General features: G+C 45.3%; 1 protein-coding gene across 5 annotated transcripts in view; it reads left to right on the top strand.

Moving 5' to 3' along the window:
• The window catches only part of LOC128342581 (zinc finger protein 239-like), a 48055-nt gene extending 30815 nt beyond the window's left edge, over positions 1–17240 (top strand). For 4 of the 5 annotated variants that reach the window (XM_053290008.1, XM_053290004.1, XM_053290005.1 and 1 more), the window contains 5 exons: positions 3198–3332; positions 5965–6051; positions 9653–9708; positions 11359–11465; positions 12902–17240. In XM_053290008.1, coding sequence (XP_053145983.1) covers positions 3198–3332; positions 5965–6051; positions 9653–9708; positions 11359–11465; positions 12902–14355 — 1839 coding nt within the window. In that variant the 3' untranslated portion in view covers positions 14356–17240. Of the gene's footprint in view, positions 1–3197; positions 3333–5964; positions 6052–9632; positions 9709–11358; positions 11466–12901 lie in introns of all 5 variants that reach the window. The other variant, XM_053290007.1, reaches the window with a different exon arrangement.
• The last annotated feature ends 6454 nt before the right edge of the window (positions 17241–23694 follow it).

The raw sequence follows: 23694 nt of genomic DNA, 5'->3' as shown, positions 1-23694 counted from the left end.
CACCAGGCCTGGAGATCCATCTCAGTCAGGACCTGTGTTCCCTGTAACAGATTCTCAGAGGCTGTTGACTACAACTCCCAGAATCCTCAGCTGCAGTCCCCAGCAGGGGATTGTGGGAGTTGTAGTCAGCAACATCTGAGGATTGCTGTTACAGATAACACTTGTCAGGACATTATCAGAGATTCGCGTTCTATAGAGTTGCAGGGTAAATTATTGCTACCCTGTTGAGTTTGAGATGAAATGGCAGATTGGATCTGCATGGAAGGGCTTCATCGGGATGTTGGATAGCTTCCTGACCAAAAAAGGCACCTTCTTTTGGGAGAAGAGCTATACTCCTTTTTCTCTCCTTCTTTTGAGCCTCTCTGGCTATTTCAGGAAGCCTGAAGAGAACAAGCCCCGATTCTGATGGGGGTCTCTCTCTCCAGCAGAACTGGAGAGCTGGGCCTCCCTACCTTTTATTGTCGCCTTCCCCCTAAAGGAGGAAAAACATCATTTGTAGGGAAATATAAATTATACCAGATCTGTCCTTCAGGCAAGGCAAACATGGCAACCACCTGGGCCTCGCTCTTTGCTGCCATCAAAATTAACTGGAAAGGTCCCCCACACTGGCTGATATGCCCCAAGCCTCACACCCTGCAAGGGCTCTCTAAGGACACCCCTGAGTTACATGCAGGGGTGTTGGACATGCGGGGGCCACTGTCCTGAGACCTCTTCCGCTGCCAGGACTCTCTCTCTTCTCCCCCTCTATTTCTCTGTGCCCTGCTGGCTTTGGGGGCTGGTGAGGGTGACGCACTTTTTCTTTTGAAAAAGCGGCTTTTTGCTGCCCGGCAGCAGTGCAGTGCCTCTGGAACTGCCGACAGCTCACCAGGCAAACTGGCATTCTTTGGGGAGGCTACTCTGCCCCCAGAGCTGCAGTATCCTCCACGCCATGTGCGCAGGCCAGTTCAGCCCTGTGGGCAGAGCAGCCTCCCCAAAGAATCCTGGCTTACCCTGTGAGCCACTGAGCTCAGAACAGAATGCAAATGTTGTTCCATGCACATCCCTAGTTCCTAGTCCTCATGGCTTCTGAAAACTGCTTTGATAGCAAAGAGAGTTGTACTTAGGAAGCCTAAGGTTCAATCTCTGTTTCTTTAAAGGTTATTTACTTCGAAGTTTATACCCGATTTTTTCTCTCTCCAGCCAATAAGTTTCCAGAGATTGGTGAGACTCTGGAGGGCCACTGCAAAATGCTGGGCCAGTTGGGGAAATGGGCTGGTGACTGATTCCGGGGTGGGCGCTAGATAGTTTGCTGGCTTTAATCTGCTCTGTGATATTCTTCTTTTGCCATTGTTTAAAATATTTTGATTTACTGCTTTTCAACAAAAAAAAAAGAAGCTACATATCAGCAACACATTTAAGAATATGCCCCCTGAATAACTCAAAATTCTGTGGAGGGAAGGGGAGTGTGGAGAATCTTGGATTAAGAATCTTGATAGTGACTTGTGTACCGGGTTGATAAAAACATGGTTTTAAAATGATCCTGGTGATGTGTATAACCTGTACCAGATACTCTAAGACTGTAAATTGGAAGCCCCGGTAGTGGCTTTATCCCACAGGCTAAAGTTTTGGCAAGGTATTTATTTCCTTTTTGCTTCTCTGTTCATCTACGGTAGTCAAAAGAAAGGTAGGATATAAATATCAGGATACAAGTTTTCCCCCTTATTACAGATTTCCTGGATAGTATGTCCTTGGGGACATGGCTAGAACCAAAATTTAAAACTGGGTAATCTGGTAGCCTAAGCCCAAGGAGGTACTGAAAGACTGAATAAAGTACATCTTGGTATACAGAATATTGGAAGTACTGAGGACAGTTTCTCTGTAAGTTTTAGCCATCTAATTGCTCAGTGAGGAAATGACTTGCCTAGTGAGCAAGAGGTTGCTGGTTCGAATCCCCACTGGTATGTTTCCCAGAATATGGGAAAAACCTCTGTTGGGCAGCAGCAATATAGGAAGGTGCTGAAAGGCATAATCTTATACTGCATGGGAGGAGACAATTGCAAACCCCTCCTGTATTCTACCAAAGACAACCACAGGGCTCTGTGGTTGCCAGGAGTCAACACCGATTTGAGGTCACAACTTTACTTTACTGTTTGCTGTTGGATGTGCTGAGGAAAGTTTCTCTGGAAGTTTTAAAATTAAACATGAGCCCTTATACCTTAAGCCTGGAGTCTAACACAATGGACTCATAATTTAGATTGGTACATTTAGGAATCCTGTTCCCTGAACAGTGCTAAGATCTCAGAATTCTTCCTGGACATGGCAGTTTTCAGGATTAGGCCCATACCTTTCCAGATGTACTTTGTCTAAATGCTAGCTTATAGCTTTAAATAATAGAAGAACTAATAGTATGTATGGTTTGTGCCTTCTAACATTGACCTTTTCCTGTCTTGTCCTTCCCTTTTCCAAGTTTATTTTTATTCCTAGATCAAAAACACTGGAAATTAAAGTTTTAAAAAAACTTTTCCTGTTTCCTTTGATGCATGTTAATTCAAACATCCCTTTTCTGCTAATTGTGCCTTTTAAGAAAGGGCATATATGCACCCCTGGGGCAGACTTGAGTATACATACACATGGGGGAGAGTGGAGCAGGGCCTAAGCCTTGCCCAACCCCAAACGTTTTTCTACAAAAATTGTTTGTTATATTTTATCCATAATATCCTTGTGACAGAACTCCCCAAAACCATTGACGCTATCTAAATGGAGTGGGTGTGGTTGTTGGGGTGGGTGTGGCCATTGGAGTGTGACTGTCACGATGAGTATCTTCACTTCTAAATTTGCAACTACACCACTGGTTATACATGCATACCACCCTCTGTCTCGTTACATGGGAAAGGGGACAGCAAAACGGGAGCAAACTCCATGGCCACATCCTGTGCTCTCGTTCTGATTTGTTCCCTCTAAGCCCCACCTATATTTGGCTTACCCAGATGACAGACCGAAAAGTGAAAGAGAAGTCAAAGAGTGAAAGTGAAGTCCCATAATCGGACTTGCCATGCAGGCCCCTCTCAAGCAAATCACTTGTCGAAAACTTCAACAGAAACTCCTGCAGTGCTCTGTTTTTAATATTGTATAAACAGTCCAGATTTTAATATTGGCCTTCCCCCCCCCCCGCTTTCTCTTGTCTTCTCTTTCCCCATCCCCAATTGTTTCATTGACAGGAGTTGCAAGGAAATGTGAATGACCCACCAGACATGATGGATGATACTGCTAAAGCATTGGAGGACAGCAGCAGTGAAGAATTAATAATAGAAGATGCTAAAGAGGAGGAACATGGTGTCATCGATGGGGCACCAGTAGGTTCTATGTCACCATCAAATCCTCCCTCAAACCAAAACGCAGCTCGAAACAACCATTTTCATTAAAACAAAATAGCACTCCAAAACAGCATCCTGGCTTTGCTCCCATCTGAATGGGAGCACAGGAGCCCTCCCATCTGAATGCTGGAACTGTGATTTTTCTTTCAAGTGCAATTGAGAGAAAAAGTCCTGTTCAGACATTATGTTGAACACTTGTACAATGGGTGTACAGTGTAATGCAGGTACAGATCTGTACAGAGGAATGATTATTCACACATTACATTGAACGCACATACAGCAATACACATCCTATCTGTACCCTGCATTTGAGGGTGTCTGTACCAAGGTTTGCTTTTAAAATGAATGCAGGTACAGCCATTCATACACAAACTTGGATGGATGTACAAATATCTATACACTGTTGCCATGTTGTGCACTTGGATGCACCCCCAGACGAGAAGCTTGGTCATTTTAGTCTACAAGGAAGTGGACTCTTAGTCTGTTGCATTCTTGAGATTCCAGACACATGAATCAGAACCACGGGTGGTTCTGATTGGTGCCCTTGGGCCATTTGCGCAGCTAGAATGGGACTGTGAGATGCCACTGAGTGCATCTAGGCATGTACAGAGAGTCAGGGCAGCCCAGCCTAAGAGAGTACAAAGGAGATGAAGGGCAGTGGAATGCAAGCTTCCTTCCCGCTTAACAGGCCTTTGCAGATAAGGCAAGCACTCCAGGACACTTTCCCTCCTTTTTTCAGTAGTTTCAGGTGCATCATGCTGGAGAGAGGTGTGTCCCCTTCCCTCTTTATTTTTAGTCTGCCTCTTTGGCTGAAAAATTCTTGTTAAAGGGAACACCTAAAGCAGTCACTCACAGGGCTGACCCAGAATCACACCTTATATGGAATCATGTGACCCCCCCCCATTCAGACTCTCAGTTCATGTCTTAGAGACTATAAGAGCCTTCTCTCATGAGATTCAGTGGTTGTGTATGGGCTCGATACACACACACACGCTTGCTCCCTTGCTTGCATGGCCACCCACGGAAAGACACCCAAGTGGATAGATGATCCCACCTAGACAGCTGGTAGCTATCAGAGCAGGTGGCTATGGAAGGAGAGCTGGTCTTGTAGGGTAGCGAGCATTAATTGTCCCCTCTGCTAAGCAGGATCATAAGAACAAGCCTGCTGGATCAGGCCCAAGGCCCATCTAGTCCAGCATGCTATTTCACACAGTGGCCTACCAGAGGCCGCTGGAAGCCACAGGCAGGAGCTGAGGGCATGCCCTCTCTCCTGCTGTTACTCCCCTGCTGCTGGTACTCAGAGGGATCCTTGTTTGCAGTTGAATGGGAGATTACATGTGAGCACTGTAAGATGTACCCCTTGGGGATGTGGCCGCTCTAGGAATAGCACTTGCAAGCAGAAGGTTCCAAGTTCCCTCTCTGGCATCTCCAAGATAGGGCTGAGAGAGACTCCTGCCTTCAACCTTAGAGAAGCCGCTTCCAGTCTGGGTAGACACTCCTGAGCTAGATGGACCAAGGGTCTGACTTGGTAGAAAGCAGCATCCTATGTTCCTATGAATGTGGCTTTGCTCTATCCCTTTCCCTGAACTTTCACCCCAAACCTCTATCCCCCTTTAGGAACATAGGAAACTGCCATATACTGAGTCAGACCATTGGTCTATCTAGCTCAGTATTGTCTTCACAGACTGGCAGCGGCTTCTCCAAGGTTGCAGGCAGGAATCTCTCTCAGCCCTATCTTGGAGATGCTAGGGAGGGAACTTGAAACCTGGTCTTCGCAGAGCGGCTTCATCCCCTGAGGGGAATATCTTGCAGTGCTCACACATCAAGTCCCATTCATATGCAACCAGGGCAGACCCTGCTTAGCTATGGGGACAAGTCATGCTTGCTACCACAAGACCAGCTCGCCTCTCCTAGCATGGTAAGTGTGTATTGGGGTAACCTAAGTTATTTCCAGAGAGTCTGCAACCCCCTTATGCAAAGTTAATCTTTCAGCACCCCATTGAGGAGCTAACTTCTGCTTTTACTCTGTAAGCTTTATCCTTCAATGAAAACCCTTTTTGCTTCAAGACACATGTCTGCATTCCTTCGCTTTAAACTTCTCCTACGTTCCAGTGTGCCATACCACAATTAACTTCCTGGTACCTTAAACTTAAGAACATCACTGTGTGCAGGTTTGCACCAACCGAGCTAATCCCGCCCCCACTCCCCACAATTCAGTCAAAATATAGTCACATGTGGTTACTACCACACTTCCAAGCAAACCTGCTAGCAACATGCATACAACATAATTTCTGAATAGGGCTCAAATTGTGATCAAATCACAGTTCAGATCCAGGTCTATTCCTGCAGCTTGCAGGACCTTGTTCATGTAGCAGGCAATCATGTTCCTGCCAAGTTAGAACCATCCAGCATATTACGTTGAACTTGGTTTTAAGTTTTCTCTTGTCTGAAACAACTAATTTTTTTTGGACTGTGAAATGTTGCTTGATGTAAATGTTTGTTGATATTTTGGAACCTGAAACAGAAGTGTATTTAAAACATTGGTGAAAGAGAAAGTTTTCTTTTTCTTAATTATTTTTTAATTATTATATTTTGGCAATCTTTTTGTTAGGTGTCACCAGATTCAGAAGTGATTGACCTAAGGAAAAAAAGAGAAGAGGAGGATGTAGAAGCAGAAAACAGCCATGAGCAGATCGTGGTAGGTTTCTTGGGGTGTTCTCCTGCTGTGCCTTGTGTGAAACTGCAGGTGACTCGAGTAGGCAAGCCAAGCCACTGTCCTGGTGAAGCAATAAATTGAGTGGGAGACACAGAAGCCCTATTCGAACATTATGTTCAACACGGGTTGAACATGGGTACACTCATTCATATGTTTCACACATTTATTTATTTAAAATACCGTATGTATACCCCACCCCTCCAGTGCATTTCACATGGAAAAAGAAAGCAGTATACTTTCTGTCTGTACCATGCATTTGAGGGATGTGTATCCCTGTTCACTTTTTACATGAATGTAGGTACAGTCTTTAAAGTGTTGGTTTTCTTATGTTTAGCAAGGGGAGAGCAACTGGCCCTATTCAACTCCACACAGTACAAAACAACAGCCCTGGGGGATGAGGTCCAAGGCCTATCTAGTCCAGCATCCTATTTTACAAAGTGGCCCACCAGATGCCTCTGAGAAGCCCACAGTCAAGAGGTGTGGGCATGCCCTCTCTCCTGCTGTTTCTCCACCTGCAACTGGCATTCAGAGGCATCTTGCCTCTGAGACTGGAGGTGGCCATCAAACTAGTAGCCATTGATAGACCTGTCCTCCATGAATTTGTCTAAGCTCCTTTTAAAGACATCCAAGCTAATGGTCATCAGCATGCCACCTAATGGCACAGTGGGGAAATGACTTGACTTGACTAGCAAGCCAGAGGTTGCCAGTTCGAATCTCTGCTGGTATGTTTCCCAGACTTTGGGAAACACCTATATCGGGCAACAGCGATATAGGAAGATGCTGAAAGACATCATCTCCTACTGCACGGGAGGAGGCAATGGTAAACCCCTCCTGTATTCTATCAAAGACAACCACAGGGCTCTGTGGTCGCCAGGAGTCGACATCGACTCGATGGCACACTTTACCTTTACTTTACATCCCATGTCAGAGAATTCCACAGAATAATTATGCACTCTGTGGAAAAAGTACTACATTTTGTTGGTCCTAAATTTCCCAGCCTTCAATTTCATGGCATAAACCCTTGTTCTAGTGCTGTGAGAGAGGGAGAAGACTTCCTCTTTGTCCAGTCTCTCTACTTAGTGCATAATTGTTATACACGTCTGTCATGTCTCCCCATAGTTGCCTCTTTTCCAAACTAAAAAGCCCCAGGTGCTTTCTGGTCTTCTGGGAGAGCCTTACCCTGTAAGGAAGGTGCTCCAGGCCCCTGATCATCTTGGTTGCCCTCTTCTACAATTACACAATACAACCCTGATTATCTTGGTTGCCCTCTTCTGCTTCTAGTTCTACAATGTTCTTAAGATACTGTGTCCAGAACTGTATGCAGTACTTCAAATGTAGCTGCACACATGTCTAGCTACTTTTCAGTCCTCTGGGATAGAGCCTGATTGTAGGAACAAGTTACATATTTGTGCTAGGAGATCAGCACATTTCACATTTGAGTTCCTTCAGAACTCGGGCAGATGCCATCTGGCCCTGGCAATTTGTTGATTTTTAGTTTTTCAAGACAGTTTAGAACATCCTCTCTCCTCCTCTCAAATTGGCCCTGATCTTCAGCCTCCAAGCCTGAGAAGCTCAGTGAAGATATGGTCAGTATCCTCTGCCATGAAGACAGATGCAAAGAACTCATTCAGCTTCTCTGCAGTCTCCTTATCCTCCTTAATAATCTCTTTCACTCCCTCATCATCTTAAGGCACCTCCCTGTCAGGTTTTCTGCTTCTGATATATTTAAAGAAAGCGGTTTTTGTTATTCCCCTTGACACTTCTAGTGATATGCTCCTCAAACTCTCTTTTTGCATCCATTGTCATCTCCTTGCATTTTTTTTGCTAGAATTTATGTTCCTTTTTGTTCTCTTCGTTTGAGCAGGACTTGCTTTTCCTGAAAGAAGTCTTCTTCCCTTTTATAGTTTCCTTGATTCTACTTCTTAGCCGTCTTTTCCTGAACTTGGTGGTACCTTTCCTCCTCCTTGGTATACATTCCAACTGAGCTTCTAGTATTGTGGTTTTAAATAAGCTCCATGCTTTCTGGAGTGATTTGACCCTCCTGACTTTCTCTTTCAGTTTCCTTTTAATCTGTACCCTCATTTTTGAGAAGTTTCTTCTTCTGAAGTCCATCACATCTGTGTTGGATTTCCTTGGCAATGCTCCACTTGCATATAAGCTGCACTGGATCACACTATGGTCACTATTTCCCAATGATTCTACAACTCTGATATCTCACACCAGGTCCTGGCCTCACTTGGGATTAAGTCCAAAGTCACCTTCTCTCTGGTTGGTTTTCTGCGACCAGCTGTTCTAAGGCACAGTCATTTAGCATGTCTGGAACTTTGGCCTGTGAATTTGCCCAGTCTGTGTGAGGGTAATGGAAGCCACCCATTATTCCAGAGTGCGCTCTCTTTCTCTGATTGGCTTCTCCAACTTGAGGTCACTCTCAGTGTTTTAATCCAGAGAGCGATAGCAAGTCCCCTGCAAGGCATTTCCTTTCAGTCCTCGTATTGTCACAGTGTCCTTCCAGTGGCGATTGCTTTGTGTGTGTGACTGTGAGCCCTTCAGGGACAAAGAGCCATCATCTTATTATTATTATTAATTTTCTGGGTAAACTGTTTTGTGAACCTTTTTGCCGAAATGTGATATATGAATAATAGTAAATATGAAGCTCCGACAGTAAATATGAAACTGCTCCCAAATTATTGGTCCATTTAGCCTAGGAGGAGGATGATCATGAATATTTATATACTGCTTTTCAACAACACCTGTTTTTACATAGAAAAAGAATAACATGGACCATGTCCCCAAAAGGGCTCACAATCTGAAAAATAAACTCAAGGGAGGGCAACAGCCGCGGGTAGGATGCTATGCTGGAACTGAATAGGGACAGTTGCTCTCCCCCTGCGAAATATAAGAGAAGCACCACTGTGAAAGATTCCTCTTGATCCACTTAGAAGGAGTAATTTATTCCCTGCCTCAAAGGAGCTCACGGTCTTAAAACAAACAAAAAGAAAACACTTGGAGGGATGCTGCGCTGGGGTTGAATAGGGACAGTTGCTCTCCCCCTGCTAAATATAAGGAAGTCGCCACATTCGGAGTCCTTACTCCCAACTAGTAATGCTGTCATGCATACAGATTATTCTTTCGGCCATTTTCCTCTCTGTTACCATATACTTGACAAAAAGTATAAAGATGAAATTTGTAGTGTGGGTCCAGACAAAATTTACCGTCTGTATATTTGTCTTGACCTTAAAGGCCAAGTTGAAGACAGATCATCTTGGAGAGAATCTATGTGGTCTATCTATGAGTTGATACCGACCTGACGGCACTTGATCGATCAGTCAATCAATATTTGTCTGGCAGTTCTGTGCTGCTGACTGTGTCAACATTCTGTGTCAGTGGATTCCATGTTTTTAACCATGCACTGTTCAAAGATGGACTTTCCTTTGGTTGTTTTTAGTCTGCTGCCTGTTGTCTTCATTGTATCCTGTTTTTTGTGAAACAAAGTCAAGTCTTTCCTTATATTATCTCATGGTGTCTTTCTTTTTCTTCCCCCCCCCACCCTTCCCCTACGGGAGGCTGAAAACATTGAGAGCAGGTAAGAATTGGGCTATTCCTGTGCCATAGTCTGAACTTTTGTCCCATTCCCTCAGTGTATGTATTTCTGCTAACACAATATTTTGCAAACCATAATCTGCCAGCAGCTAACATATAAGCTATCAATTTGGTATTTTCTTTAGAAATCTCTTTTGAATACCATAAAAGAGGAACAAAAGGATTTGAATCTTTATTTTCAAAAATTCTGTCTTCATAATTTTCTGCATTCCTTTCTTGATTCAAGCCCAAAATTGCTTTTCATAATTGCATGTTCACCATGTATGAGGGAAACTCCCTAGCTCTCTATTTACATTGCCAGCACACCATATTAGAATTCCCATTAATCCTCTCTAATAAAACGCTTGGTGTCCGTCCGTGGACGGACACCAAGCGTGTGTCCGTGCCTCCTTGCCCTGTTCTGCGCCTGCGCGAAGCGCAGGCCCAGAACAGGGCAAGGGAGACACGCTCGCCAACACCGGCAGCCATCTTGGGCGGCCAGAAGCGGCCGCCCCGAAGAAGCCGGAGAGGCGGCGGCGGGGGAAAGTGACCGAGGCGGCGGCAGAGCCGCCGCCTCGGCCAAAATAGATGGAGGCCGGGGGCGGAGCGGAGGCCATGTAACTTTAAAAAAAAAAAATTGCTCCCGACGCCGCCCACCGCCCACCCTCCCTCCCTCCCAGCTGCCGAGTCCCCCTTACCCTGGCCGACTGCTGTCGGCCAAAGACTGCCCTCAATTTAAGAGGCAGAGAGGAGCTCGCAAGCAGAGCTCCTCTCTGTGCAAAGCCTCTTGCCGAACTGCCGCTTTGGGCGCAAGGGACGCAAGCGCCCAAAGCGGCAGTTCGGCAAGAGGCTTTGCACAGAGAGGAGCTCTGCTTGCGAGCTCCTCTCTGCCTCTTAAATTGAGGGCAGTCTTTGGCCGACAGTAGTCGGCCAGGGTAAGGGGGACTCGGCAGCTGGGAGGGAGGGTGGGCGGTCGGCGGCGTCGGCCGCGGGAGCAATTTTTTTAAAAAAGTTACATGGCCTCCGCTCTGCTCCCGGTCCCGGCCTCCGTCTCCCCGGCCTGGCGGGGGCAAGTGCCTGGGCCGATTTGGCCCTTAAAGGTGGGGGGGGGGCGTACGGCGGAGGGAGGGGGATTGGCGGCGGGGGGCCAGGAGCCCCATTACTAGCGCCCGTTATTCAACGGGCCAAAATTCACTTGTGCTATATAATATCCCTGGAGGCTCCAATAGTTTGCATTTGAATGGAAGACTGCTTGTGTGAGCACCATAAAATATTCCCCTTATGGCAGGGGTGGGGAACCTTGGCCCTCCAGCTGTTGTTGAACTACAACTCCCATCATCCCCAACCACAATTATTGTGGCTGGGGATGGTGGGAGTTGTAGTTCAAAAACAGCTGGAGGGCCAAGGTTCCCCACCCCTGCCTTATGGGATGGGGCTGATCTGGGAAGAGCGTCGGAAAGAGCATGCAGAAGGTTCCAAGTTCCCTATCTGGCTTCTCCAGTTAGGGTTGAGAGAGGCTCCTGCCTGCAGCCTTGGAGAAGCCGCTGCCAGTCTTTGTAGACAATACTGAGCTAGTGGTCTGATTCGGTATAAGGCCGCTTCTGTGTTCCTGTGCAATATAGCTCCTTTTCTAAGTAACCTTTTCATTGAACTGAATTGAATTAATTTCCACTTTTCTGCCCCCGCCCCCATCACCACCACCACCACCAGGGGCGACAAGGAATCTCCAGCCCTGAGACTTGAGGAAATAAGGCAGAAATACAGCGACTTGTGTCAGAACAGCGCAGCCTTCCAGGAGACGATGCTGCGACTCAAAGGTGATTCTCCTCCAGTTGGTGTCAGTGGGCAGGGCATTTGGGGTGAAAGAATATAGGAACAGCCATGGTTGAACTTGGGGAGCTGCAGTTCCCACCAACCAAGTGTGGTAGAGGATGATGGGAGTTGCGGTCCAACAAAATCTGGGGAACATTGGATTAGATCAAAGTTGTGTCTAGTCCAGCACTCTTGTCTCTGCTAGCTGTTTACAGCCGAATGGCCCTGCAGGGTCATAGTCATATGTATCCCAAGATCCTTAAGGTCCTGGCTTAATTTTCAACTCTCATTTTAAAAATGCATAAAAATAAACCTTAGCCATTTTGCTTATGGAGATAAAAGTTTAAAGATTGCAGGCGCTACCCAGCTACTTAGCAAAAATAAATCACATGCCATGACTCACAGAGGTACATGAATAATTAGCACTTGGGTGCTTCTAAAAATTTAATTCTCATAAGGGTTTAAGTTTTTTAATGTTTAAAATGTAACAACTTTGAACAGTTGACGGTTTTTGTTGTTGTCTTGCATGGGTCTCTTGTCCCCCCAGTGCATCCCTAGGCCACCCTAAAAACCTCTCATTATGGGGCGGCATGTGCACCAAGATAAAGATATCCTATTAGTTATGCAAATATTCATCTGTTCTGTTGAAGGGCTAGAAACCCCTGCTAACTTGGCAAAGAGGCATCTTTTAACGTGGTGATTCTCTTTATTTAGCAGGGGGAGAGTAACTGGCCCTATCCACCCCCAGCACAGTACCTCCAGTGACTGTTGCTGGTGTCTATCTTATGTTTCTTTTTAGAGTGTGAGCCCTTTGGGGACAAGCATCCATCTTAATTTATTTATTATTTCTCTGTGTAAACTGCCCTGAGCCATTTTTGGAAGGGCGGTATAGAAATCAAATTAATAATAAATAATAATAATAGTTGAAGCCAGCTGAAGGGCCAGTCACTGACCACTGCTTACTTCTCTTGTACGCCCTACCACAATTTTAAACAACTTATTTTATTTAGTTAGTTAGTTATTCGATTTCTATACCGCCCTTCCAAAAATGGTTCAACTTCCACTCATGAGGGCTAGGAACTTGCTCCTACAGTTTTGTTTGTGTGTGTGGTTTCTCTCTCAAGAATACTAAGATTCTTAGGATGCTGATGTCTGGTCAGAATGAAATGAAATAAGGTAAATAATAAAAGAAATAAAGAATGAAAAGAAATAAGATAGGGAAAGTATTCATGGCTGAAGTTTACAAAAAGGTATGCACAGACAATGCCCTGCCCAAATTCCTTCCAATCATACATTAGATACCTAAATGGCTTCCATTTTATCTCTGCCTCAGTAAGGACTAGAATCTTGAATTAGTAAATGGTATCTGCTTAATTTTCACCTTTTAGCTAGCTGGAATCTGTGTTCTGTTCCTCATTCTGACTGATCTTTCTCTCTGCAGCCGGCTGGGTAAGCAAGAACAAGGAAGGGGAGCCTTCACTGGGCAGCTCAGAGCGATTGCAGCTCAACAGGATTATGTGGGGCGGAGACGAAGTCAGCTTTCCCCAAGGAGAAGGCCAGGCAGGAGTCTTTGAGAGCCGCATTGAGCCAGATGGCTGTCTGCTGGAGAACAGAGGCCTGATCTCCATTCCTTTTGGTGGGGGCTTCTTCGATTTCAGTGAGTTCGCCGTCCAGCAAAGCTTCCTCCAGAAGAAGAACCAGGAGATCTCCAAGAACTTTGGGGCAAGCCTGAGTGCAAGTTCCCAGCTCAGGGGGCCAGAGAAACCTCAGCCAGTCGAGAAGCCCTACAAGTGTAACGAATGTGGCAAGAGCTTTGGGAAGAGGTCGACCTTGAACACCCATGGGAGAACCCACACAGGGGAGAAACCATTCAAGTGCTCGCACTGTGACAAAAGGTTCAGCCAGAGTTCCCACCTCCAGCTGCACGAGAGGACCCACACTGGAGAGAAGCCCTACAAGTGTCTGCTGTGCGAGAAGAGCTACAACCAGCGCTCCAGCCTCATTATCCACGAGCGAAGCCACACGGGAGAGAAGCCGTACACCTGCCTGGAGTGCGGAAAGAGCTTCAGCCAGAAGGCCACCCTTGTCCTTCACGAGAAGAGTCACCGGGGAGAGAAGCCGTACAAGTGCTTGGAGTGTGGGAAGGGCTTCAGCTTGAGCGCAGACCTCATCCGGCACCAAAGCATCCACACGGGAGAGAAGCCTTACACCTGTTCGGACTGCGGGAAAAGCTTCAGCCAGAACTCTCACCTCATGGCCCACATCCGGACCCACACGGGCGAGAAGCCTCACAAATGTCTGGAGTGTGGGAAGGGCTTCAACTGGAGCTCGGAACTCATTGCGCACGAGCGGACCCACACGGGTGAGAAGCCGTACCAGTGCCTGTACTGTGAGAAGAGCTTCAGTGTCCGCTCAAGCCTCAGTAAGCACGAGCGGACCCACACGGGAGAGAAACCGTACATCTGCCTCCAGTGTGGGAAGGGCTTCATCCAGCGGTCCAGCCTAGTGGCACACGAGAGATCTCACACGGGCGAGAGGCCATACATGTGCTTGGGTTGTGGGAAGTGCTTCCGGGAGAGCTCCCAGCTCATTGCGCACGAGCGGACGCACACCAGTGAAAAGCCCTACGTGTGCCCAGACTGCGGGAGCTGCTTCAAGGCGAAGGCAGCCCTGGTCCGGCACCAGCGAAGCCACATGACTCTACACTCTTTTATATGCTCCGAATGCAGGAAGGTTTTCTCATCGGGCGAAGAGAACCCTGAAAAGTGCCCCGAGTGTGTGAATCTAAGTCTGATGTCTGACCTCTCACAGGCATCGGAAGAGGCCTACCCGGAGGTGGCAGAAGAGGCCTACACGGAGGCAGCGGAAGAAGAGAGTGAAGAAATCAAAATGTGAAAATCTCTTGTCAGTCAAAGCTCCCAACCTTTTCCCAAGAAGAGAATGATGTAAAGGAACCAAGATGCAGCGGATGGTGAACTTTGTTTTGTGAAGAAGGAAGTGACAGTGGGAAGAACTGCCTCATGAAAACTGGTTGATGACTAGGCAATGGGGATGAAGAGAGAGCCCCCCCTTCCCTCCTCCTTCCTGTCAGCCTGCTGCTAACTTCCCTCCTCACCATTGCCATATTGCCTCCCCTTCCTTCTCCCCTCTCCTCCCCACATTTCCTATCCGTACACATTTCTCTCTTCTATGCTGTTCTTGGCAAGCGAAAGAAGAAAGGAGAACTGTAGTTGCTTAGCAACAGGCTGCCATGTTCTTCTCCTTCCCAGTAGCCTGGAATCGGGAAATGGCAAGTGCCTGGCCAAGAACAGGTGGGGGGGTTATCTTCCTTCCCCTTGCAAAAACTATACATTTCAGGCCCCTGGAAGGGGGAAAAGTGAGAAGTGCACATATGAGAGAAAGGAAAAGAAGGAAAATGGAACCTACCACAGTTGTGACATCTACTGCATTTCTCTTCCACCCACGATACCAGCTGGAAATACTCTTTCTGGCAAGCAGCTGATGCATATTGGCAATCTGGGAACCAAATGGCACCTCTTGAGGGCCTGGTTTGGACCAGATTCTTCTTAGTTGCTGACGCTATGCGGACTATTATGTAACCTCAATTTCACTAAGGCTTTTTGAATGAATCCCCACACACACACACACAAAAAGAACTTTCCATGAAATAATTTATAAAACAAACCAGAGGTGGACACACAACTTTGAAGTGTTGTGTAACAGCGGCCCCAAGCAGGCCAAAGGCCAATCCACAGGAGTTACCAGTGTATGATGAGAATTTGAACCTACACAGATGATTTTGCCCCAAAGGGCTTCTTTTTCTCCCTGTCTTTCTTTTAGTTGGCCCTGAGAGATGGATTGAACTGTGGCAACATAGAGGAGTGGACCAGTAATAGAACAAGAGAAGAAAATGCCTTAGATGAATTGCGTTTTGATTGTGGAAAATGAATTCTCTTTCTGTCTTGTTAGCATTCAGCTTGAGTAGCAGGCTCAACTGGCAATATGTGTTATTTATTTTGATATATCGATATAAATATATGATCTTGCTCTTCTTTGTCACAGTGAGGGTGGGCTTCTACCTGAAGCATCTGGGTTGGTTGAATTTCCAAGCCATGCAGTACCTCCTTTTCTCCACTTTCCTGCCCAGCTCCAGATTTGGATGGAGAGCATGGAGAATAAAGCCTGCTTTACAGATGCAGCAGAATGAGGAGAGTGGACTGTACTGTTGCATGAAGAGAAATTGCATTTCTGCATCTTAACCCATGGTATGTCTCCTTAAACCCTGCAAATAAAAAGCTAAAACACATCAGAGAAAGAATATCTAACCCAGCCTGCTTCCTGTTGTGCCATTTTTCTACTTGCAGGGAGGTTGACTTATGCAGGGGAACACTTTTTTAACAATGTGGTTTTGCTTTCTGCATGATCTTGCTTTCTCCCTTTTAAGCCCTGCAAACAGAAAACTAGTGCATCAGAGAGATGAGATCCACCCATTCCCTTCTGTGCTTCTTTTTTACTGGTAGGGAGCATATTTTAAAGACAGGAGAGCATTTAAAAATGCAGTCCAGCCCATCTGCATTCTGTCAACTCATTCTGCTGCAAGTCTAGATTCTGTCTTCATCACTTTGATGAAACCATTTTCCAGAGTTCCTTGTCAGAAGAATGACGACAGTCAGTTATAATCTGTAGTAAAAGCAAGCCCTGGGATAGCAAAGAGAGCTTGGCTTTGAGCTGTAATGAGCATATTAAGATCCTCTGTAATATCCTAGGAGCCCTGTAATTAGCTGAGTACCCCTATTAGTATTACACAGAATGGGGTGATAAAATGCTGGACTGTATCACTTTGGTCTGAAGGTGGGGGAACAGGCTGTAATGGATGCCAACTTCTCAGACCCTTTGGAACCCTGGCCTTAGATGAACAGCAGCTGCAGTTCGAATGTCTGCCTGTGTCTTCTGAGCAGTTCAGCTGAGCGGGTTCATGGGAAACCCCAGTGCCTGTTCCATCATGTGTTCATCTGAACTGATTTGTGGCTGCGTCAGAAGTTCTCTCTCTGATGTGGTATGGTCTTGTGGGACTGTACAATCCCTGGTCATATGTGGAAGGGTTGGACAAGGATGCCCATGTCAGAAACCACCTGCATATGACAAGCATAATTGGAGAGGCTCCTGGATTGCTTGACCTGCAAGTGTTCTGGGTGCAGAAAGATGGACTAGTTCCAGGAGTTCTCAAAATGGCTGAAGGGCCACTGTGGCTGGGGAGGATGGGGGTAGTAATCCAGAATCTGGGCACCCAAATTGAAGAGCCCCTGGAACCCATGTCTGTTTAACCATGGGTGGATTTTCAAACATGTAGTTTCCTCCACATGCACCACTGGAGATTTCCCAGACACTGGAATCTGCTCTTTAAAAACATTACATTTTTAGCTGAAATACCAGGTAGGAAAACGGCACCTGTCTCTCTTCTGTATAGCATCTGTCCCAATGCCACCTGAATCCGTACATTCTAGGGGCAGGATATAGTCACAGGCAAAACCCTCCTTGTTTTATACATCTGTTAGCAGGAAAGGAGAGAGATGATTGGCTATTTGCCTCCAGCTGCTGATATTGAAAATTCTTCCAATACTGTATCCAAAATGGCTGGCTGTATGTTCCCCAATTCTTGCTGATTCTTTTTATTTTACAATTGTACTATTCTTTCTATCTGTTATTTCAGGCTTTTCTTTTGAGTGTGCTTTTTTCTTTCACTTCTTAACCTCAATAAAATGATCTCTAAAAAGGCAAAAGGTTTCCTGGCTTGTTCTCTTGCAGCTACCCTAATATGAAAAAAGTGTGTGTGTGTGTGTGTGTGTGTGTGTGTGTGTGTGTGTGTGTGTGTGTGTATACACACATACAAGTATCCTGTGGCACCTTAAGGATGTTACAGATTATTTAAGGATGTTACAGATTGTTCCGTTTATAAACTGCCCTTCCTAAAGTGGCTCAGAGCGGTTTACTTTAAAATCAAAAACGCATAATAAAACAATTATCAGAAAACATTTAAAGCAGATTAAAATTAAAACTAGATATCATCCTGGTCCATGTTGAATTTCCCCTGCATGATTGCCCTCCACAATAATACTTCTTCCCAAGGGGCCAGTTTACCATAAGTGCCAAATGTCAAGTCTGGGAATGGGCTGAAACTGCTAGGAAGCAGATTTAAGTAAGACAAGAGCTGCTCAACAGTCTGCTAGTGCAGTGGTGGGCTCACCTTTGCTGGAGGTGTGCAGGAAGAGCATCCCTGATGTGGGAGAGATGCAGATTCCTGTACGGTGCAAGGGGGTTGGACAAGAAGACCTCCAAGATCCCTTCTAAATCTAACATGTTGTTTTTAAGGGACAGAGAGTTGAAGGGGGTCATAGGCAAGACCCACAGGGAAGCAGGAGCCCCTGGCCCCCTTTCTCCCTCCACTGTTTGTCTCTGCTTAGCAGCTTACTTTCCCTGCTCCTCCGAAGAACAGCCCTGCTGGATCAGGCCCAAGGCCCATCTAGTCCAGCATCCTGTTTCACACAGTGACCCACCAGATGCCTCAGGGAAGCCCATAGGCAAGAGGTATGTGCATGCCCTCTCTCCTGCTGTCACTCCCCTGCAACTGGTATTGAAAGGCATCCTGCCTCTGAGGCTGGAGATGGCCCACAGCCACCAGACTAGGAGCCATTGATAGACCTTTCCATGAATCTGTCTAAGGCATCCAAGCAGGTAGCCATCACCATATTCCATGGCAAAGAATTCGATAGATTAATTATGTGTTGTGTGAAAAAGTACTTCCTGTCAGTCCTAAATTTCCCACCCTTCAGTTTGATGGGGTGACCCCTGGTTCTACTGTTGTGAGACAGGGAGAAGAATTTCTCTCTGTCTACCCTCTCCGTTCCATGCCTAATGTTATACACCTTGATCATGTCTCCCCTTAGTCGCCTCTTTTCCAAAGTAAAGAGCCCCAGGTGCTGTAGCCTAGCTTCATAAGGAAGCTGCTCCAGGGCCCTGATCATTTTGGTTGATCCCGCCAAACTCCTAGAAAAGTTAGCTACTAAGCATAAGTTATGGCCAGAGACCAGCAATGGTAGGAGAAAGGAGGTCAGGGGCTCCTACATCCCTTAGGACTTTCCCATGAAGGGGATCCCGTTCAACCCTTTCTGCCAATCTTCAAGGCAGCTTTAAGAATTCTTTACTGGCTTATATGTGGCTACTTTGGCATGATGAATGCAATGGGTAACCAAATTCTAACACTCCCACAATATTTAGAGCACTGGAAAGGGCATAGCTATAATTGAACAGTGGGGGGAACACAAATTTCCTGGGCTGTTGAGGTGGGGAGCCCATGTGCTGGACAAAAGCTTGCTCTTTCCTTTCCCTCTCCCACCTCCTCAACTCACTGGCATGCTCCTGGCTCCTGATGATATTTATTTGTTTATTTATTTATTTACACACACAGTCAGACAGGTGTTATTGACTGGTTTGTTTTATCCAGACATCGAGTCCTTCCCAAGGACCTGGGATGGCTGAATTTTATTGTCAGTGTTGTTGCTGTTGTTATAGATATCATCGCAGAATATAGGCTGTTCCCAGTCAAGCTGCTTTTTGTAATTGGCTGATGGTGATTTCTGTGGCCCCTATGGTGTTGAGGTGCTCTTCAAGGTCTTTTGGAACTGCACCCAGGGCGTCAATGACCACTGGGATGATTTTGGTCTTTTTCTGCCACAGCCTTTCCATTTCAATTTGTAGATCTTTGTATTTGGTGATTTTTTTCTATTTCTTTTTCTTCTGTTCTGCTATCCCCTGGTATTGCTGTGTCGATTATTTTAACTTGTTTTTTCTTTCTTTGTGACTACAGTTATATCTGGTGTATTGTGTGGCAGATGTTTGTCTGTTTGTAGTCGGAAGTCCCATAATATTTTTACATCTTCATTTTCTTCAACTATTTCAATTTTATGGTCCCACCAGTTTTTGGCTACAGGTAGCTTGTATTTTTTGCAGATGTTCCAGTGTATCATCCTTGCTACCTTGTCATGCCTTTGTTTGTAGTCAGTCTGTGCGATCTTTTTACAACAGCTGATTAGGTGGCCCACTGTTTCATCTGCTTGTTTACAGAGGCGGCACTTGCTGTTTGTTGTTGATGTTTTTACTTTTGCTCTTATTGCATTTGTTCTTAGTGCCTGTTCTTGTGCAGCCAGTATTAAACCCTCTGTTTCCTTCTTCAAGTTGCCACTTAAGCCATTGCCAGGTCTTGGTGATGTCTGATTTTCCACTTATATTGTGCAAATATTGACCATGCAGTAGCTTATTTCTCCATTTTTCTGCTCGGTTCTTGACTTGTTCTTTCTTGTAGGCCTGCTTTCTTTCATTAGTGTTGAATAGTTTCTTGTTATTGACCATTTGAAGTGCATCTTTTTCACTGTCCTTGATATATTCTTCAAGACCTCTTTTCTCCTCCTCTACTGTGTGATGGACTTGCAGCATTCCTCTTCCACTTGAGCTGCGAGGGAGGTATAGCCTATCTACATCACTGCGGGGTTGCAGAGCATGATTGATGGTCATTCTTTTCCTTGTCTTATGATCTAGCGTCTCTAGCTCTGCCTGGGTCCAGTCTTTTATTCCTGCAGTGTATCTGATAACAGGTATAGCCCAGGTATTTATGGCTTGTATGGTGTTCCCGCCATTGAGTTTGGACTTGAGGATTTTTCTAACTCTCCTGATGTATTCACTTCCAATGTTTCTTTTAACTTCAGTGTGTGCGATGTTATCAGCCTGGAGAATGCCCAAGTATTTGTAATGTTCTTTCTCTTCCAGGTTCTTGATGTTGCTCCATTGGGCAGTTCTATTCCTTCTGTTTTTCTTATTTTTCCTCTGTTCGTTATTAATGCAGCACACTTGTCTAATCCAAACTCCATTGCTATATCGCTACTGAATATACGGACAGCGTTTAGCAGTGATTCGATTTCTGACTGGGACTTTCCATACAACTTCAGATTGTGCATGTACAGCAGATGGTTGATTTGACTTGATGTTTTAGATGTTTGGTATCCGAGGCCTGTTTTGTTTCGTATTTGTGAAAGTGGGGTCCTGGCGATTACAAACAACAGAGGGGATAATGAGTCCCCTTGGAAAATGCCTCTTCTAATGCTAACCTGTCCAAGTGTCTCGCCATTGATTGTTAACTGTGTACTCCACGTGCTCATTGCTTTTTTTTAAATAAATACCTGAATGTTTTTGCTGACACCAGTTGTTTCTAAACATTTTAGTATCCATGTGTGAGGCAATGAATCGAAGGCTTTCTTGTAGTCAATCCATGCAACACTTAGATTGGTTTTTCTTCTCTTGCAATTTTCTAAAATCATTTTGTCAATCAGCAGCTGGTCTTTTGTGCCTCTGGTGTTCGCGCAATTTCCTTTCTGTTCAACTGGAAGCTGTTTGTTAGTTAATAAGTGTTGCATCACTTCATCTGCTGTTATTCCAATTAATAATTTGAACATGGTTGGCAGGCAGGTTATCGGTCTATAATTACTTGGAACTGCACCTTTTGCTGGGTCTTTCATGATGAGATGAGTTTTCCCAGTTGTTAGCCATTGTTCAATATCACCGCCTTGCAAAATGTGATTGAACTGTTTTGATAGTTGTTTATGAAGGCTTGTTAGGTGTTTAAGCCAAAAGCCATGCAGTTCATCGTCGCCTGGTGCATGATTTTTAATTTTCTTTGCTCTTTCACTTATTAATTCTGGTGTTATTATTAGATCTTGCATTTGTTGGTTACATTTTTCGAGCTCTTTCACCCAGCCTGCTTTTTTATTATAATCTATTGGATTGTCCCATAATTTTCCCCAGAATTGCACTGTTTCTTCTTTATTGGGCGTTTCTAAGTTTCTTTCGGTTTCTCCTTCTGTGCTTTAGTAGAAACGTCTCTGATTCGACTGGAACTGGAGATTCTGCCTGTGTTGTGTGATTCTCGCTTTGTATCTGCTAATCTTCTTTGACATTGCTGTTATTTGCTGCTTTATTATTTCCAGGACTTCTCTAATTTTCCTTGAATCTAGGTGGTATTTTTGGATCAGATATTGTTTGGTGTTTTCATTCTTCAGCTTCTTGTCTTTCATATCTTTCAGTTTACTAGCATCTGATCTAAGCCTGGAGATTTTATTTTCTAATCTAATCTTCAATTTAGGTGATGTACTGCTTTCTTTTTTGACAGGTCCACTGATCTTATATCCGAGCTCTTGTGTTTGTTGTTATTGTTACTGCACTGTACATTAGTTGGTTTGTTTCTTGCAAATTGTTAGTTGTTATTTCTGCAAGTGCAGCATTGACATCTTTTAATACCTGAGCAAGTTGTTTTTGGGCAACTGTTTTTAGAGCTAGAAGTCGAACCCTGGTGGTTGTTTGGTTCATGTGCTCAGTTATTTTTTGCTTTAGTTCTTGTTGCTTTTCTGTTAAAGGGCATTCGGGTTTTTGAGGTGAAGGCAAAGGGGAGGTTGCCTGGTTTTGATTTTGAAACAGTTCAGCAACAGTGGCATCCTCTATTTCCAACACCACCTCCACCTGCGCCTGAGCAACTTCTTCAATTGGTGGTAATTCTTCTTCCATATCTTAAGCCTGTGCTCTTTGCAGTTCTTCCAGCTCAACTCCTGTGAATACTTTATTTCTTATTATGAATCTTCTCTGGTCTGCTAGCCTTTGTTCTGTTATTTCTGTATCTGGAAGCTTCTCTTTCCAAATGTGGTACATTCTTTTTTATAGTATATATAGAAATCTATATATAGATTTCTATATCACCCTTCCAAAAATGGCTCAGGGCAGTTTACACAGAGATATAATAAATAAATAAGATGGATCCCTGTCCCCAAAGGGCTCACAATCTAAAAAGAAACATAAGATATGCACCAGCAACAGTCACTGGAGGTACTGTGCTGGGGAGGGATAGGGCCAGTTACTCTCCTGACCAGAAGTCCTTTCTTGTCAGGGAGGGAGAGGAGTGTCAGGCAGTATCCCTCTCGCTTCCCAACTGGCTTGTCAGTGCTCAGGTTCAGCCCACATCAAAAAGCCAGGGAAATGTTACTGAACATCAGACATCCAGTTTTAAGGAGAACAGGAGGGAGGGGTGCTGCCTGGCACTCCTCCACCTGCCCTCCTGAAGCTCAGGTGCACATTGCAGCAAGTGCGGAAACTGAAGCTTATAGAGGAGTGGCTTGCCCATGGCCAACGGGTCACTTTATGGGTGAGGTAAGATTCTCAGATCACACCTTACCCCAGCCCTATGCTCTGAAAACTGAGGTGGTTTCCCTCCTGTATGGATTTTCTGTTAACATAAGAACAGCCCTGCTGGATCAGGCCCAAGGCCCACCTAGTCCAGCATCTTGTTTCACACAGTGGCCAATCAGGTGCCACTGGAAGTCTACAGGAAAGGAGTTGAGGGCATGCCCTCTCTCCTGCTGTTACTCCCCTGTAACTGGTACTCAGAGGCATCCTGCCTTTGAGGCTGGAGGTGGCCTATAGCCCTCCGACTAGTAGCCGATGATAGACCTCCCCTCCATGAAGTTATCGAAGCCCCTCTTAAAGCCATCCGGAATTCCACAAGTTGATCATGCATTGTGTGAAAAAGTACCTCCATTAGCTGGTCCTAAATTACCTGGCAATCAGTTTCATGGGATGACCCCTGGTTGTAGTGTTATGGGAGAGGGAGAATAATTTCTCTCTATCCACTTTCTCCACACCATGCATGATTTTATAGACCTCCCCTAAATTGTTTTTCCCCCCTAAACTAAAAAGCCCCAGGTGTTGTAGCCTTTCCTCTAGACCCCTGATCATCTTGGTTGCCCTCTTCTGCACCTTTTCCAGTTCTACAATGTCATTTTTTAGATGTGGTGACCAGAATTATATGCAGTACTCCAGGTGTGGCCGCACCAAAGTTTTGTTTATGGACATTATAATATTAGCTGTTTTATTTTAAACTAGTATTTTTAAGCCCGTTATGATAATGGGCGCTAGCTTTCTATCCCGTCTTTTCTGTCTTTCTCTCTCTCTTTCTGTCTCTTTTTCCCCCCCTTGTCCCCTCTCTCTTTTTGTTTTTGTTGTTGTTGTTGTCTCTGTTTTTGTTCTTCCTTATTTTGCTTATACTTTTGGGTGTGTGTGTGTGGATGAATAACGGCCAAAATGGCCCATGAGAAGGTGGCCGCCCCCGCCTATCGCCCTCCCGCGCACCCAGCTGCCGGA

This window comes from Hemicordylus capensis, chromosome 2 (assembly GCF_027244095.1).
Source record: "Hemicordylus capensis ecotype Gifberg chromosome 2, rHemCap1.1.pri, whole genome shotgun sequence".
Classification (NCBI taxonomy): domain Eukaryota; kingdom Metazoa; phylum Chordata; class Lepidosauria; order Squamata; family Cordylidae; genus Hemicordylus; species Hemicordylus capensis.
The sequence above is the reverse complement of the archived record's forward strand: the minus strand, read 5'-3'. Positions and strand labels throughout refer to the sequence as shown.